The sequence below is a fragment of the Mytilus edulis genome, chromosome 3 (genome assembly GCF_963676685.1).
Source record: "Mytilus edulis chromosome 3, xbMytEdul2.2, whole genome shotgun sequence".
NCBI lineage: Eukaryota > Metazoa > Mollusca > Bivalvia > Mytilida > Mytilidae > Mytilus > Mytilus edulis.
In genome coordinates this window covers 51,671,281-51,683,897 of record NC_092346.1, presented here as the reverse complement: position 1 = coordinate 51,683,897, position 12,617 = coordinate 51,671,281, and the positions used below count along the sequence as shown (strand labels likewise).

The window sequence follows — 12,617 nt, the reverse complement described above, 5'->3', positions numbered from 1 at the left end:
TGAATGCTTGAGCACTCTTTTTAGATTCGTTTCTGGAAGACGAAGAAGTTGATTTATAATGTGAACGAGAAGATCCAGTTTTGATAATGTTTAGTCTCCATGCTATTCCTTGATATTCAAATCATTCAAAGATGTACTTTGGTTTTATGCGTATACAGTTTTCTTAATGAACTATCTGACTGACTGACTTAATCTCTCGCGTGACTTCATTCTAATATATACGTCTCATTTTTGTTTGTTTTTTTCGGATTATGTTAATTTCTATGGAGTTTTTTCTCTGTTTACTTTTCTCAATCGCCAGTTTTCATATACGTTTCTGTTTTTTTTTAATAAACAGCCCACTACTGCGCTATATCTTTTCGTAAATCATCCGCCCGGTATACACAGCTACTTTTGCATAGTTACTATTTCAGTATTAAAAAAATGCAGTACTGGAAATTTACTTTTAATATTTACTATTTTTATTTAGTACTATTTCTTTACTTTAAAACTATTGTAATATTTAGGTACTTGTATTTTACAGTACTTGATTTGTACTAAATATTTTGGTACAGAAATAATACAATATTCCATGTTTGAAAATCATAACTTTAAGAGATTTGAAATAGAAAAACTTTCAAAATGCTGAAAATGTAACGGTAGTAACTAAAAATCTGTAGTACCTAAATTTGAAGTACAAATAAAGTACTGTAAAATACAGGTACCTAAATATTACAATTTTAGAGTAACAAAATAGTACTGAATATTAAAAGTAGATTTCCAGTACTACAAATTTTTAGTACAGAAATAGTACCTATGCAAAAGTAGCTGTGTATAGCCTAATCGTGCCTATTTTTACTACTACTTGGGAGTTTCCAACTCATTCAACTCAAATTGTTCTATTGCCTCAGGGTTTTTTTCTGTGGACCATAGTCTAATACAGCTACAGGAAATCCCTAATCCGACGAAGGTTTATATTGTAGTTTATACGGTTTACTCCTGGTTTGCCCAATTCCCTCTATGTTTACATATACATGTAATTAAAAGTGGGCAAACCAGGATGACACCGTTTATACATAGTAAAAGTGTTCACATAAACAATAGTTATGCAACACAACCTCAATAAAATAAAGGATTTGTATAGGCACTGCCTTTTGTCCAATCCCTTTGTTTAAATGTACATCTGATATTTGAACGAATAAACTAGCCCTGACCTACAAAGTCAAGGTCTGTAAACACATCATTAGTTAAATCACATACGTAGTTTTATCGGGTGGTGTTTTTTTAAATATTAATACACAAAACCACAAACATTGCGCAAATGAAATCATGGGCTTATTGATATCATTTCTAATACTCTGTTCTCTTGTTCTTGGGACTAATGCGAATGATGTTAAAAAGGTGTTGATGTTTGGGGGAAATGGTCTTATTGGTGCAGCTAACGTAAATATAATGCTAGAAAATGGACACGATTTGACTTTGGTAACCAGAGGAAATTGGTACTGGGACACTGACGATAATATTAAGCCACGGGTAAAGCATTTGAAATGTGATCGCATGAAAAGTTTAGCGGATTGCTGGAGTGCAGAACAGTATGATTTTTATGATGCAATTGTAGATTTCAGTGGTTTTGATCCGTATATGATCAAGGATACATTGAAACTTCTGCAAGGTTTGTAGATTTCATATTTTTACAGAGGTTCTGTTTGGATGAAAAGAACCTCAATACTATTCTATCATTTTATAACTCAAACTAAATGTATGTTATCCTGCATTTGCACGTTATATTTTGCCATGTAATGAATGAATGAATTAATGAATGACAACAACAAATTTTATTTTTTTTTATTTGTCAATCAAGACGCCCCGAGGAGCAGTACAATTATAGTTTAAATCAAAGTGTACAAATAATTGTGGTGATTTTTTTCATTGAAGTTACAATTGATACATGACAATAAAACTAAAACTATATTATATAAGAGAAGGGAGACAACAAACGCAGTATATATTCTCAAAGATAATGAGTGAGTGAACACAATCAGTACCGTTTTATAATTAGAAGAGCTGTGGACTATTCATGTGTTAATACTTAGTTTTACTCCTCTAGTCTTTATTAAACTATTTATTAATTTAATCATTATGTTATTAACAAATGGATCTTCATTTGACATCAACAATACAAATTTAGATTGGTCATTTAAAGTTTTAAAATTAGTAAATTTAGAGGATAAATTTAAAATAAAACTGGACCTTTCAATTTTAAGTGATGGACATTGAAGAAGAAAATTAATTTCATCCTCAACAATGTCATTATAAAGTACATACTAGTATTACAATGACTTTTAAAAAAATGAAATACTTTGACTTTTTACAAAATAAAATACTTTGGCATATCAGATCAAATCATCAACTGGGTAGAATCCTTTCTTTCAAACAGAACTCAAACAGTATACTTTTAGAAAACATGTCATCTTCAAAAATACCAGTCTCACCAGGTGTCCCACAGGGTTACCGTACAGTGCTAAGACCAATACTATTCTTAGTTTACATAAATGACCTCCCAGATTACATCCAACATAGCAAAATCAGACTCTTTGCAAATGACGGTATAATCTACCGACAAATTAAAACTCAAAACGACTGCCTCAAGCTCCAAGAAGACCTACACTGTAAAAATAGTGCTTAGAATTTAAACGTGTTGCAAGACTTATGTGCTAAGGAAAGTGTTTAATTTCTAAGCATTAAAAACTAAACATGTTTTGGCTCTCAGCACTTCGCACTAAACATGTTTTGGCTCTCAGCACTTTGCAATAAACATGTTGTTGTGCTAAACATGTTTAGCTACATCGTCAACTATATGAAGCTAAACATGTTTAAATTCTAAGCACTTTCAATATTTAGACACTTTCCTAAACACGTTTAGAATTACAACACATTTAGGCTGAAGACGGCATGCATACCACGTGCTAATTTTTGAGCGGGAAGAAGAAACAAAGAACCCGAAGTCAAAGGCCACGCTGTTTACTTCTGACCATAACTGACCGTAACTTAACTGTTTCAGAAAGGTAAGGAGTTATAATTATACTGATTTTTATTTTGTACTGCCAATTTTAAATGATTATTGACAGTTATAAGTATTATTTACAAGTACACTACCGTATAGTCAATGCAGGAGAAGAAAAAGGGGGAACCATCCCACGAAACAAGTGCTTGTAAGAGCTTTTAGTGTTCAAAATATCTTGTGTAAAGATAAGAGTTGTGTAATATTCTATCATGCAAGCTAGCACTTATTATATATATATATATATATATATATATGTTCTTGGAAAGGAGTTTGCGCGGACAATCTTCATTTGGTACTCCTCGGCAGATTATAATGGAACATGAAGGGAAGCGGAATCTGCCGAGTGCATTATTCGCAAAATCAGTGTCATATCGAGTTCATTGTTTTAGTAAGCACTTCCTAAATGCACAATCAACATTTGCTCAAAATAAATAAAAAGATGCTTGTTTTTATTCAATAGTTGTAAGCGGTTGTGCTTTCTTATATTTTTATTGATATGTATTGTTTTATTCTATTATAGATGAGAGAATTGCAGAGGAAATCATTTGTCTTGACATGCTAAAAGAGGAGATAATGCACAGTAGCAACTATATTGCTAGGTAAGAATCCTAAGTGTATTTGATTTTAAAAATGTCAATATATATTTGATCAAATGAATGATATTTAGCATGAAAAGAAGTTTTATATTAAAAATATCAATTGACTCATTGGAACATTTATGCTTTTATACCACGTACGGTTCTAATGTTGTTATCTTGATCTTAAATCATGCATTTACTTTTTGGTGTTGTAGTTAGTATACTTATATTTTTCTACTTAGATGCTTATCAATATTTTTCTATCTTTCAGGCCAGTGACCAGCAGTTGGGTACTAAGAAAGGGGAAGCTCTTATTGACTTGTAAAATGAAAACAGGACATTTTCAAATTGTTTTAATTGGTCAATATTATGTATATGTACGTTGATATGAATTTATGAGTTTATATTTGATTGTGTTCAATGATTAACTGGAAATAAACAATTACATAAATTCCTTTGTTTCATATGTTGTAATTTTGTTTTTTAATCTTAGAATTAGTATAATAATGATTTCATTTCAAAAGTTCTGGACTGTTCAATGAATATTTGAAATGAAGAAAAAATGCAATAGTCGAATGTCGACAATTGAATTAAAGAAAATACTCATTCAGATTGAAAAGGTATTAGTCACAATCAATTTGATTTGGAAATTCAAGTTTCTTAGTTTGATGCGTTTGGCTCCTTTTGTGGTGGTATGAAAACATGTAGTATTGAGAGCTATCATACGTTTTACAGTCTAGCCTTCCGGAGTATTAGTTTATTTGGGGTCTAATGAAGTAACGGCTTATCACACTAAAACGATAAACATGTTTCTTCACGACCCTTTATGGTCTAAACATGTTTACATTCAAAACACTTCACAGCTAAACGTGTTTCCTGACAAAACACTTCAGAACTAAACATGTTTCCAGATACAACACTTTACAACTAAACATGTTTACAGTCTAAGCACTTTTTAGCAAAACAAGTTTCTAGTCTAAACACTTTACATCTAAACATGTTTACAGTCTAAGCACGTTATAGCTTGACACGTTTAGGCTGTTAGCACATTAAATATTAAACATGTTTAGATTTAAAACATGTCAAAAATCGGTTTCACAAATGTGTTTAGGCTCTAAACACAATTTTTAGAGTGTAGAAGCTGCCATACAATGGGGAAAAGATTGGCTTATGTCTTTCCATCCAGACAAGTGTAGCATCATGAATATAACAACAAAAAGAAATCCCATCCACTTTTATTACAACATGTATGGACACATCTTAGAATCTGTAAAACTTGCACAATACTTAGGTATCACCATCTCAGCAGACCTAAAATGGAACATCCACATCCAGCAAACAGCTGCAAAAGCAAATAAATCCTTAGGTTTCATCAGAAGAAACCTTAAAGTCCAATCACAAACAATTAAAGAAAGAGCGTACAAAACACTTATAAGACCAAAGTTAGAATACTGTTGTACTATATGGGATCCATTTACAAACGAAAATATAAAATCACTAGAAAAAGTACAGAGACGAGCGACAATTTACGTGTACAATAGAGATCACAACACCAGCAGTGTGTCTGAGATGCTAGACACCATGAAATAACAAACCTTACAAGAACGCCTACTACGAACAAGGCTTATAATGTTCCACAAAATTGTAAATGAAATTATAGCCATTCCATCGCATAATGTATTACAACAGAGTCAGTCTACTACGAGATCCACCAATAAAGAATCCTACAGACAAATCCAGTGCAATAAAGACAGCTATCAATTTTCTTTTTCTGTCAAACCATCAAAGACTGGAACAAACTATCCCCTGAAATTACTAAAAACACTACTACAGAAAACTTCCAAGGGTGCACTCACGCACAATGTGCTCCTTGATACTTACCCTCATCTAAAATATACAGATAATCTTGTACCCCAAAAAATAAAAATAAAAAATGTAATAGTTAAAACCATATAAAAATTGTATAAATTAAAAACGAAGAAAAATTGTAAAAATTGAAAATACGAAAATATATGACCAAAAACAACTTTGAACAAGAAATATTTTGTTAATCTATGTTTTGACAAACAAATATCCACATACATTTATTTTGAAACATTTACCAGGCATGCGCCGAAAAGTAAACATCAGTACGTTGAAAACATACAATCTTCATCAATAGACTTGTTGTTTTTTTTGTTGTTGTTGTTGCAATATTTCAAGATTTATGAAATGAAAAGCAAATTTAGAAATGTGCCATCAACACAATTTCCTATTGAACACTATTCTCCTGTGAGTCTGCTTGAACAGATCCCGTGAATTCAAGTACTGAAATGAAAAAGGATAAGATGAAAAACTTGACTCATATCGCCTGTACTAGGCTTTCATTGAGTTCCTAGTTTGCTATGTCCCAAAAGCTGGCACATTTATCCTTTAATGTGTATAGCTATTATCTATTTATAGTTCTCCTGGTATAAACCACCCATCAATGTAGACATAAAACAAATACTTGCACCAAATAACCAAGTATAATCAATACTTGTACCAAATATCCAAGTATAACCAATAATTGTACCAAATATCCAAGTATACATAAATACTCTGAATATACACGCCATAAAAGGCTATAACAAATACCAAAGACTTTGTAAAGTGGATAGTCGCACGACAACGCCGATGCTCTATATTTAGTAAGAAATAAACACAATTCATACATATATATCTACACATATCATATATAATTCAAACATCAGTATCAAACAAAAAACTCTCCAAATATAAAGCTTAATAAACTTTAACCAGAATTAAAATTTACCAAAATAATTCGACTGCTCAGATTGACGATGTCGTGCTGGATGATTACATATAGGGCAATCAAATACCGCGAAAATAATTTTGAAGCGGGAAAACATTACGCTCTCTATGCTACATATGATGAAACACCCAGGAGAAATTAATTTCACTCTAATGCACTGCCCGTTTAAACGAATGAAATAATTATAAAGACCTGAATAAATCAATGAAAAACAATGATAACAACAATGATTATGAAAAATGCCAGAAATAAAAACCAACTTGATTTATACCGGAAAACCAAATAATTGCATACTAAAACGATATCACATCTGACCAGAAATTGTATTTTTCAAATCCTAGCCTTTTTCGTGGACAGCGTTTTGCTGTGTGTTTGTTTATTGCAATTTGCTAGAGGTATAAGGGGTTGAATTATCGCAAACTAACATGCTTAACCCTGCCGCATTTTTGCACATGTGTGGGTTTTTTTCTTTTGGTTCATTTGTATGTTAAGGTGTAAGTGAGGCGTCCATTTCGCTGAGCTAGTATACATTATGGTTAAGGGAACCTAACATGCAGAGCTGTCGACCGAAGTCCGCTTCCGATGCGTGATTTTCTCGCTACGGTAGTTGACCTATTGATGAATGCTGTGAGTGCTTTCTTCTCTGTGGTCGGTTGTTGTTTCCATGACACGTTCCCCGTTTCCATTTTCCATTTTAAAAAATATGTTTTTTTTAATTGCAGGTCGAGTTTTTCCATGACACGTTCCCCGTTTCCATTTTCCATTTTTAAAAATATGTTTTTTTAATTGCAGGTCGAGTTGGTCGCTACATCTATATCAGTTCTGACTCGGTTTACGAAGTCTGCACGAAAAACCATTCACGGCCAACGGTAGAGACCGATTCTGTGCGACCAGGTGACATAAAAGAGCAGGATGTTTTGAACAAGAAAGATGATTATGGCCATCGGAAATATTCAGGGGAAGAGGTTTTGGTAGAACAGAGGAAGCAAGGTGGGATGCCGTATTTCTTCATTAGACTTCCTGATGTTATTGGGTCACGTGATAATACATACCGTTGGTGGATATACCAGGCTTGGTTGAGATTATCGCCATACTTGGAAACAAAGATAGCTATTCCGAAAAATCTTATTGACTTCCCAATGAGCTTTGTTTATGTTGAAGACGTTGCAAATATCGTATTACAAAGTTTAAATTATGACCAAGACCTTTTAGACGAAGCATACAACTTTGCTTTCGATGAGACGCCAACGCTACCAGAAGTTCTTGAAATAATGAAAAAATATATGGAAAAACTAGATATTGATATTCCAGTGACTGACAATGAAGATGTTCTTCATTTATTCCCGTCCGTGACAAGAGGTCCTATATGCTGTGATAAAGCAAAACATAAACTTGGCTTCAAGCCTACATCTTTCGAACAGGCAGCAAAAGAAACTGTCGAATTTTATGAACAAGCAATGTTAAGTAACAAATTTGAAAGAGAACGATTAAGTGTAATACAAACGTTAGAAACATTTTCTCCTAATAATCCTGGAAACGTTTATATAGGACTCCGAAAGGAATATGGTTTAGATATAAAAAGTCGAGAAGAACTGTAATAGAATGGAGTATTCAACGTTAGCACAGTATGCAAATTAATGCTTTTATGTAAACACAAAATAGTATCAACAAAACATAAGGAATTATACCAAACATTTTGTAATGAAAGTATTAAGTACACTATGACTTATAAATTATCATAATTCATAAAAGATTTTATAACTACCCATTTCATGAATGTGTTGTCTTATTGGTGTTATAGTTATCTGCTTGAAACTTGGATGCATCATAGCAATATTTTGCTGGTCAAGCTCTCAGATCATATACTGTATGTGCATTTAAGCACTAGCATTGTCCTATCCATCATACATTTTACCTAGTCAAATAAAGTAAGTGAGTCAAACGCTTTTATTGGTTAAAGTAGCTAGAATGTCCGGAAAAACCTTCAGCAAGACAACTGACTATCCTATGCAATTAAGATGAGTTAAACGCTTTTATTGATTGAAGAAGCCGGGGTCCCCGGGGAGACCTTCATCAAGACAAATGAGAGCCGTGGTGTAGTGGTTAGTGCATCGGACTACTAACACAAGGGTTCCTTGTTCGATTCACGTACCGGGATGAAAATTTCAGGGACTGAATTTTCGACTCTCCCTCAACACCATATGCGAGTATGGTCTCTTGAGAAAACGATGATAGTCCGTCGGAAGGGAACGATAAATGTCTGACCCGTGTTAAGAGAGAGAGCCATATCTCTTGCACGTTAAAGACACCCTTGTGGTTTTCGAAAAAGAGCAGGCTAATGTCGCTACAAGGCAGCACTTGCACCCGCAAAGTTGAAAGGGATTAATATAAGTTGCAAAACTTGTTTCCCAATCCACTATAATTATGTTTAAATTAAGACAATTGACAATCTAGTCCATTAAGACGAGCCAAACGCTTTTATTGGTTGAAGAAGCCGAAATTTATTATTACCAGAAAGACCTGCTTCAATACAACTGACAATGTTAGTTAATTAAGATGAGCCAAACGCTTTTATTGATTAACGAATTATCGAAAGGAAATGCCCGACCAAACCTTCAACAAGACACGTTCATTTAAGATGAGTAAAACACTTTTGTTGGTTAAGAAGCCACAGTGCCAGGAAAAATATTCAGCAAGACAACTGCCAATCTTAGTCAAATAAAATGAGTCAAATGCTTTTATTAAAGAAGCTAGAATGCCTGGAAAGACCTTCAGAGAGACAACTGACAATCCTATTCATTTAAGACGAGTTACCGCTTTTATTAATTGTAGAAGCTGGAATGCCAGGAAAGACATTCAGCAAGACAACTGAAAATACTAGTCAATTAAGATGAGTTAAAAGCACCAGTCACATGCTGTGTTCGAACTCGTAACACCTCCGTCTTGACTGACAAGTGATCAATAAGATGAACTAATAACAAAATTAAGCTACTGAGGCCCCAGGTTAGACTTGATCCTAAAGGTCTTCGTCTGTACATATACTTTCAATTTTGATCAACTGCACGAGTCTTAAATTCGAAAAAAAAAATCATAGAAAAATTGTATGATTTTGTAAAAAAATAAACTTGACATATGAAAGGTCACGAGAGTATGGTATTCAATTTTAAGTAAATAAGAAATCATATCTTGTTTACTTCAAATGAATAAGAAATCTCACAAATAATTGAAGATATATGATGTACTTCAGAAAGTATTTGTTTAAATTCATAAAATATCTTGAAATTCAATAAATCTATAAACTGCTTACCATATGCTTAATGCATGTTTCCAGATTCGCATTCATCAAGAACATTTGAAACCAAATAAAAAGACCCAGCAGATAATGATTTATTACAAAAACTATCAGGGGTCAATACAAACTTCCCGTTTAAGGTAACTAAACCTTAGAGAGTTGTAACCTTAGATTTGTCTCAATTTCTAAATTTATCTGTTTAAAATAAATGTACATAATAAACTAAGTTATACTAAAATTTAACTATAGTACTCATGTTAGCAAATTGATTCACAAAATATCCTGTAAACTTAATTGCTTCCAAAATTAATAGAATCAAATATCCGGTAAACTTAATTGCTACCAAAATTAATGGAAATCGTTTATTTGTTACTCCTTTTAGAATTATAACTGATTATTACTTCAACTGCAATTTAACATAAGTGCTTCTAATCCTGAAGATAAATTCTGATACCTACTGCAAAAGACAAAATGCTACCAAACCCCAGGAATTGTCTATTGAAGAGCAATCTTTTAAATTAAAAATGTTCTGCATGATAAAGCATGTTAATTGTAATTAAGGGTTTGTAGTGGTCACCCAATACATGCCATTAGGGACAGTTCTGATATTATGTAAGTGGTCAAAATCCCCATCCTTTTTTATTTTGTTTTTTTTTCATGCCTAGATGATTTTAATGATACCATGGGTAAAACCAAAGGGTCATCCCCACCCCCTGTCCTTTGGATATATTCAAATATCTTGTAAATGGTAAAGATTCTCACCCTTTAATCATATACAATTATGGCCCGTTGAAGAGGTGAATATCCAAAATTGTCAACACGAGAAAGTTATTTCATTGAGGGCGCAGCCCGAAGTGAAATAACTTTTAAGGGTTGACAATTTTGGATATTCATCGACTCTACGGGGCCACAATTGTTTTATTATACCGAACTAACATTGGAAAGGCCTTTCGAACACTTCTTTGGACTTTACACAACAGTCAACACAAACACACAAGCTGAAAATAACGGCTTTGTGTTCTAGAATTTCTCGAATGTACAACAAAGGTAGAATCTTTTTGTAAAATATTGATGGCCCTGAAAAGGACCGTTTATAAGAGACACGGCTGCTGGCACTCTTTTCATGACCACTGCCTTATTTCCATTTCTCTCGGTGGGCTTCCAGTGTAACGTGAACGCTGCCATTTTGTTTATTTACGTCTGTGACGTCATTTTCATGGGAGGTAACTCAAGTACAAATCAACAAACTGAAAAGGTTATTCACCGGTGAATAATAGGGTTATTCACCGCTGGTGCAAATTTTTAGGGTTATTCGTCCTTCCTTGCAATTGAATGAAAAACAACTGAATTATTCCATGTCACGTGATAACGTTTCACCCAATAGAATTGTTTAAAATATATGTAAGGTATAATAATATATATTCTTGTTCGTCATGTCACAAAAAGTTTAACAATATACAGGGTCAGTCCCCATGGGGTTCCAATGTTTTGGGAAAATGTAAATGATTGAGATCCCCACCCCTAAACCATATATAGTCTGGTTTGTCATGTTATAAAATTTTTACTGATATATAGGGTCAACCACAGGGGTCCTTAACCCCGCCCCCATGATCTAATATCTTGTAAATGGTCGAGATCCCCACCACTAAATCATATATATTCCTGTTTGTCACTTCACAAAGACGATATTTATTTTCAGTGACCAGGGGTAAACCCTAGTCCAAATAATTATGACGTCTTGAAAGGCTATTATAATTTTTTTCTTTGACGCCTGACATCGATGTAAGGCGTCAAAGAAAAAAATTATAATAGCCTTTCAAGACTTCATAATTTGTAAGGCGTCAAAGAAAAAAATTATAATAGCCTTTCAAGACGTCATAATTATTTGGACTAGGGTAAACCCCACCCAAATTCGCTAATATCTAAATGGTTGAGATCCCCACTGTAAACCATATATATTCCTGTTTGTCATGTCAAAATGATTGGAATCATATACAGGGTTAGTCCCCAGTGATCATTCCCACCAACTATCATTTGAATAGTGTTAGTGGTTGAGATCTCCACCCGTGAACAATATATATTCTGCTTTGTCATGCCAAGATGATTTGAATGATATACAGGGTTAGTCTCCAGGGATCCTTCCCACTCTCAGTCATTATAATAGTGTTAGTGGTCCACCTGTGAACAATATATTTTTTGCTTTGTCATGCCAAGATGATTTGAATGATATGCAAGGTAAGTCTCCGGGGGGGGGGGGGGGGGGGGGGGGGTAATTCCCACCACTGTCATTTAAATATATGTATGATCAAATATCTTAAATGGTTAAGATCCCCCACCAATAAGCCACACCAAATGAAATATTAAAGAAGTTCCCAGGGGTCATCCCACTCCTGTCATATGAGAATGTTCTCAACTCTTGTGGAAGGAAAATATCTGCAGCCTTAAACCATATAATTTCTGCAAAATTAATTAAATGAATAATAGGGGTAGTCTTTATGGGGTTATACTTGAGGGGACTTTGTTACAGGAGCCTGTTACAATCATTTCTTGTTTTCTTAAAATCTAGTTGGATCAAGGTCTGCTATTTTTATGAAATTTTGCTCTAACTGCTTAAATTTTGAGATGTTGGTCAAAATACCTTTGTTCTCCATTTATAATTTATATACTAGATATACCAAGGAAACATTCACATATAAAAGTTTTTTCCCATGCTGTTCAGTAGTTTTATACCTTTTGGTCCAGGTGAGCTACTGAAAAGGAATGGTTAATTTGGATTGATTTAAAAATCTAGTTCATAAATAATGTCATTTTACTTGAAGCTGATGATGCTCCCTTAGACAAAATCACAGTTAAAGATGTTCCATTGGAGCACATTATCTAAAACATTCTACTTTTTTGGCTTTTCAAAAT

General features: G+C 33.5%; 1 protein-coding gene and 1 long non-coding RNA gene across 2 annotated transcripts; both read left to right on the top strand.

Moving 5' to 3' along the window:
* The first annotated feature begins 1,198 nt into the window (after positions 1-1,198).
* Positions 1,199-8,183, top strand: LOC139516766 (uncharacterized). The gene is made up of 2 exons (XM_071307057.1): positions 1,199-1,651; positions 7,208-8,183. The coding sequence occupies exons 1-2, from the start codon at positions 1,309-1,311 to the stop codon at positions 8,011-8,013; spliced, it is 1,149 nt and encodes a 382-aa protein (XP_071163158.1). The 5' UTR covers positions 1,199-1,308; the 3' UTR covers positions 8,014-8,183.
* Positions 2,881-4,075, top strand: LOC139516768 (uncharacterized). Its single transcript, XR_011663019.1, has 3 exons — positions 2,881-3,044; positions 3,564-3,642; positions 3,893-4,075. It is a non-coding gene; the product is annotated as an uncharacterized lncRNA (long non-coding RNA).
* Positions 8,184-12,617: the final 4,434 nt, after the last annotated feature.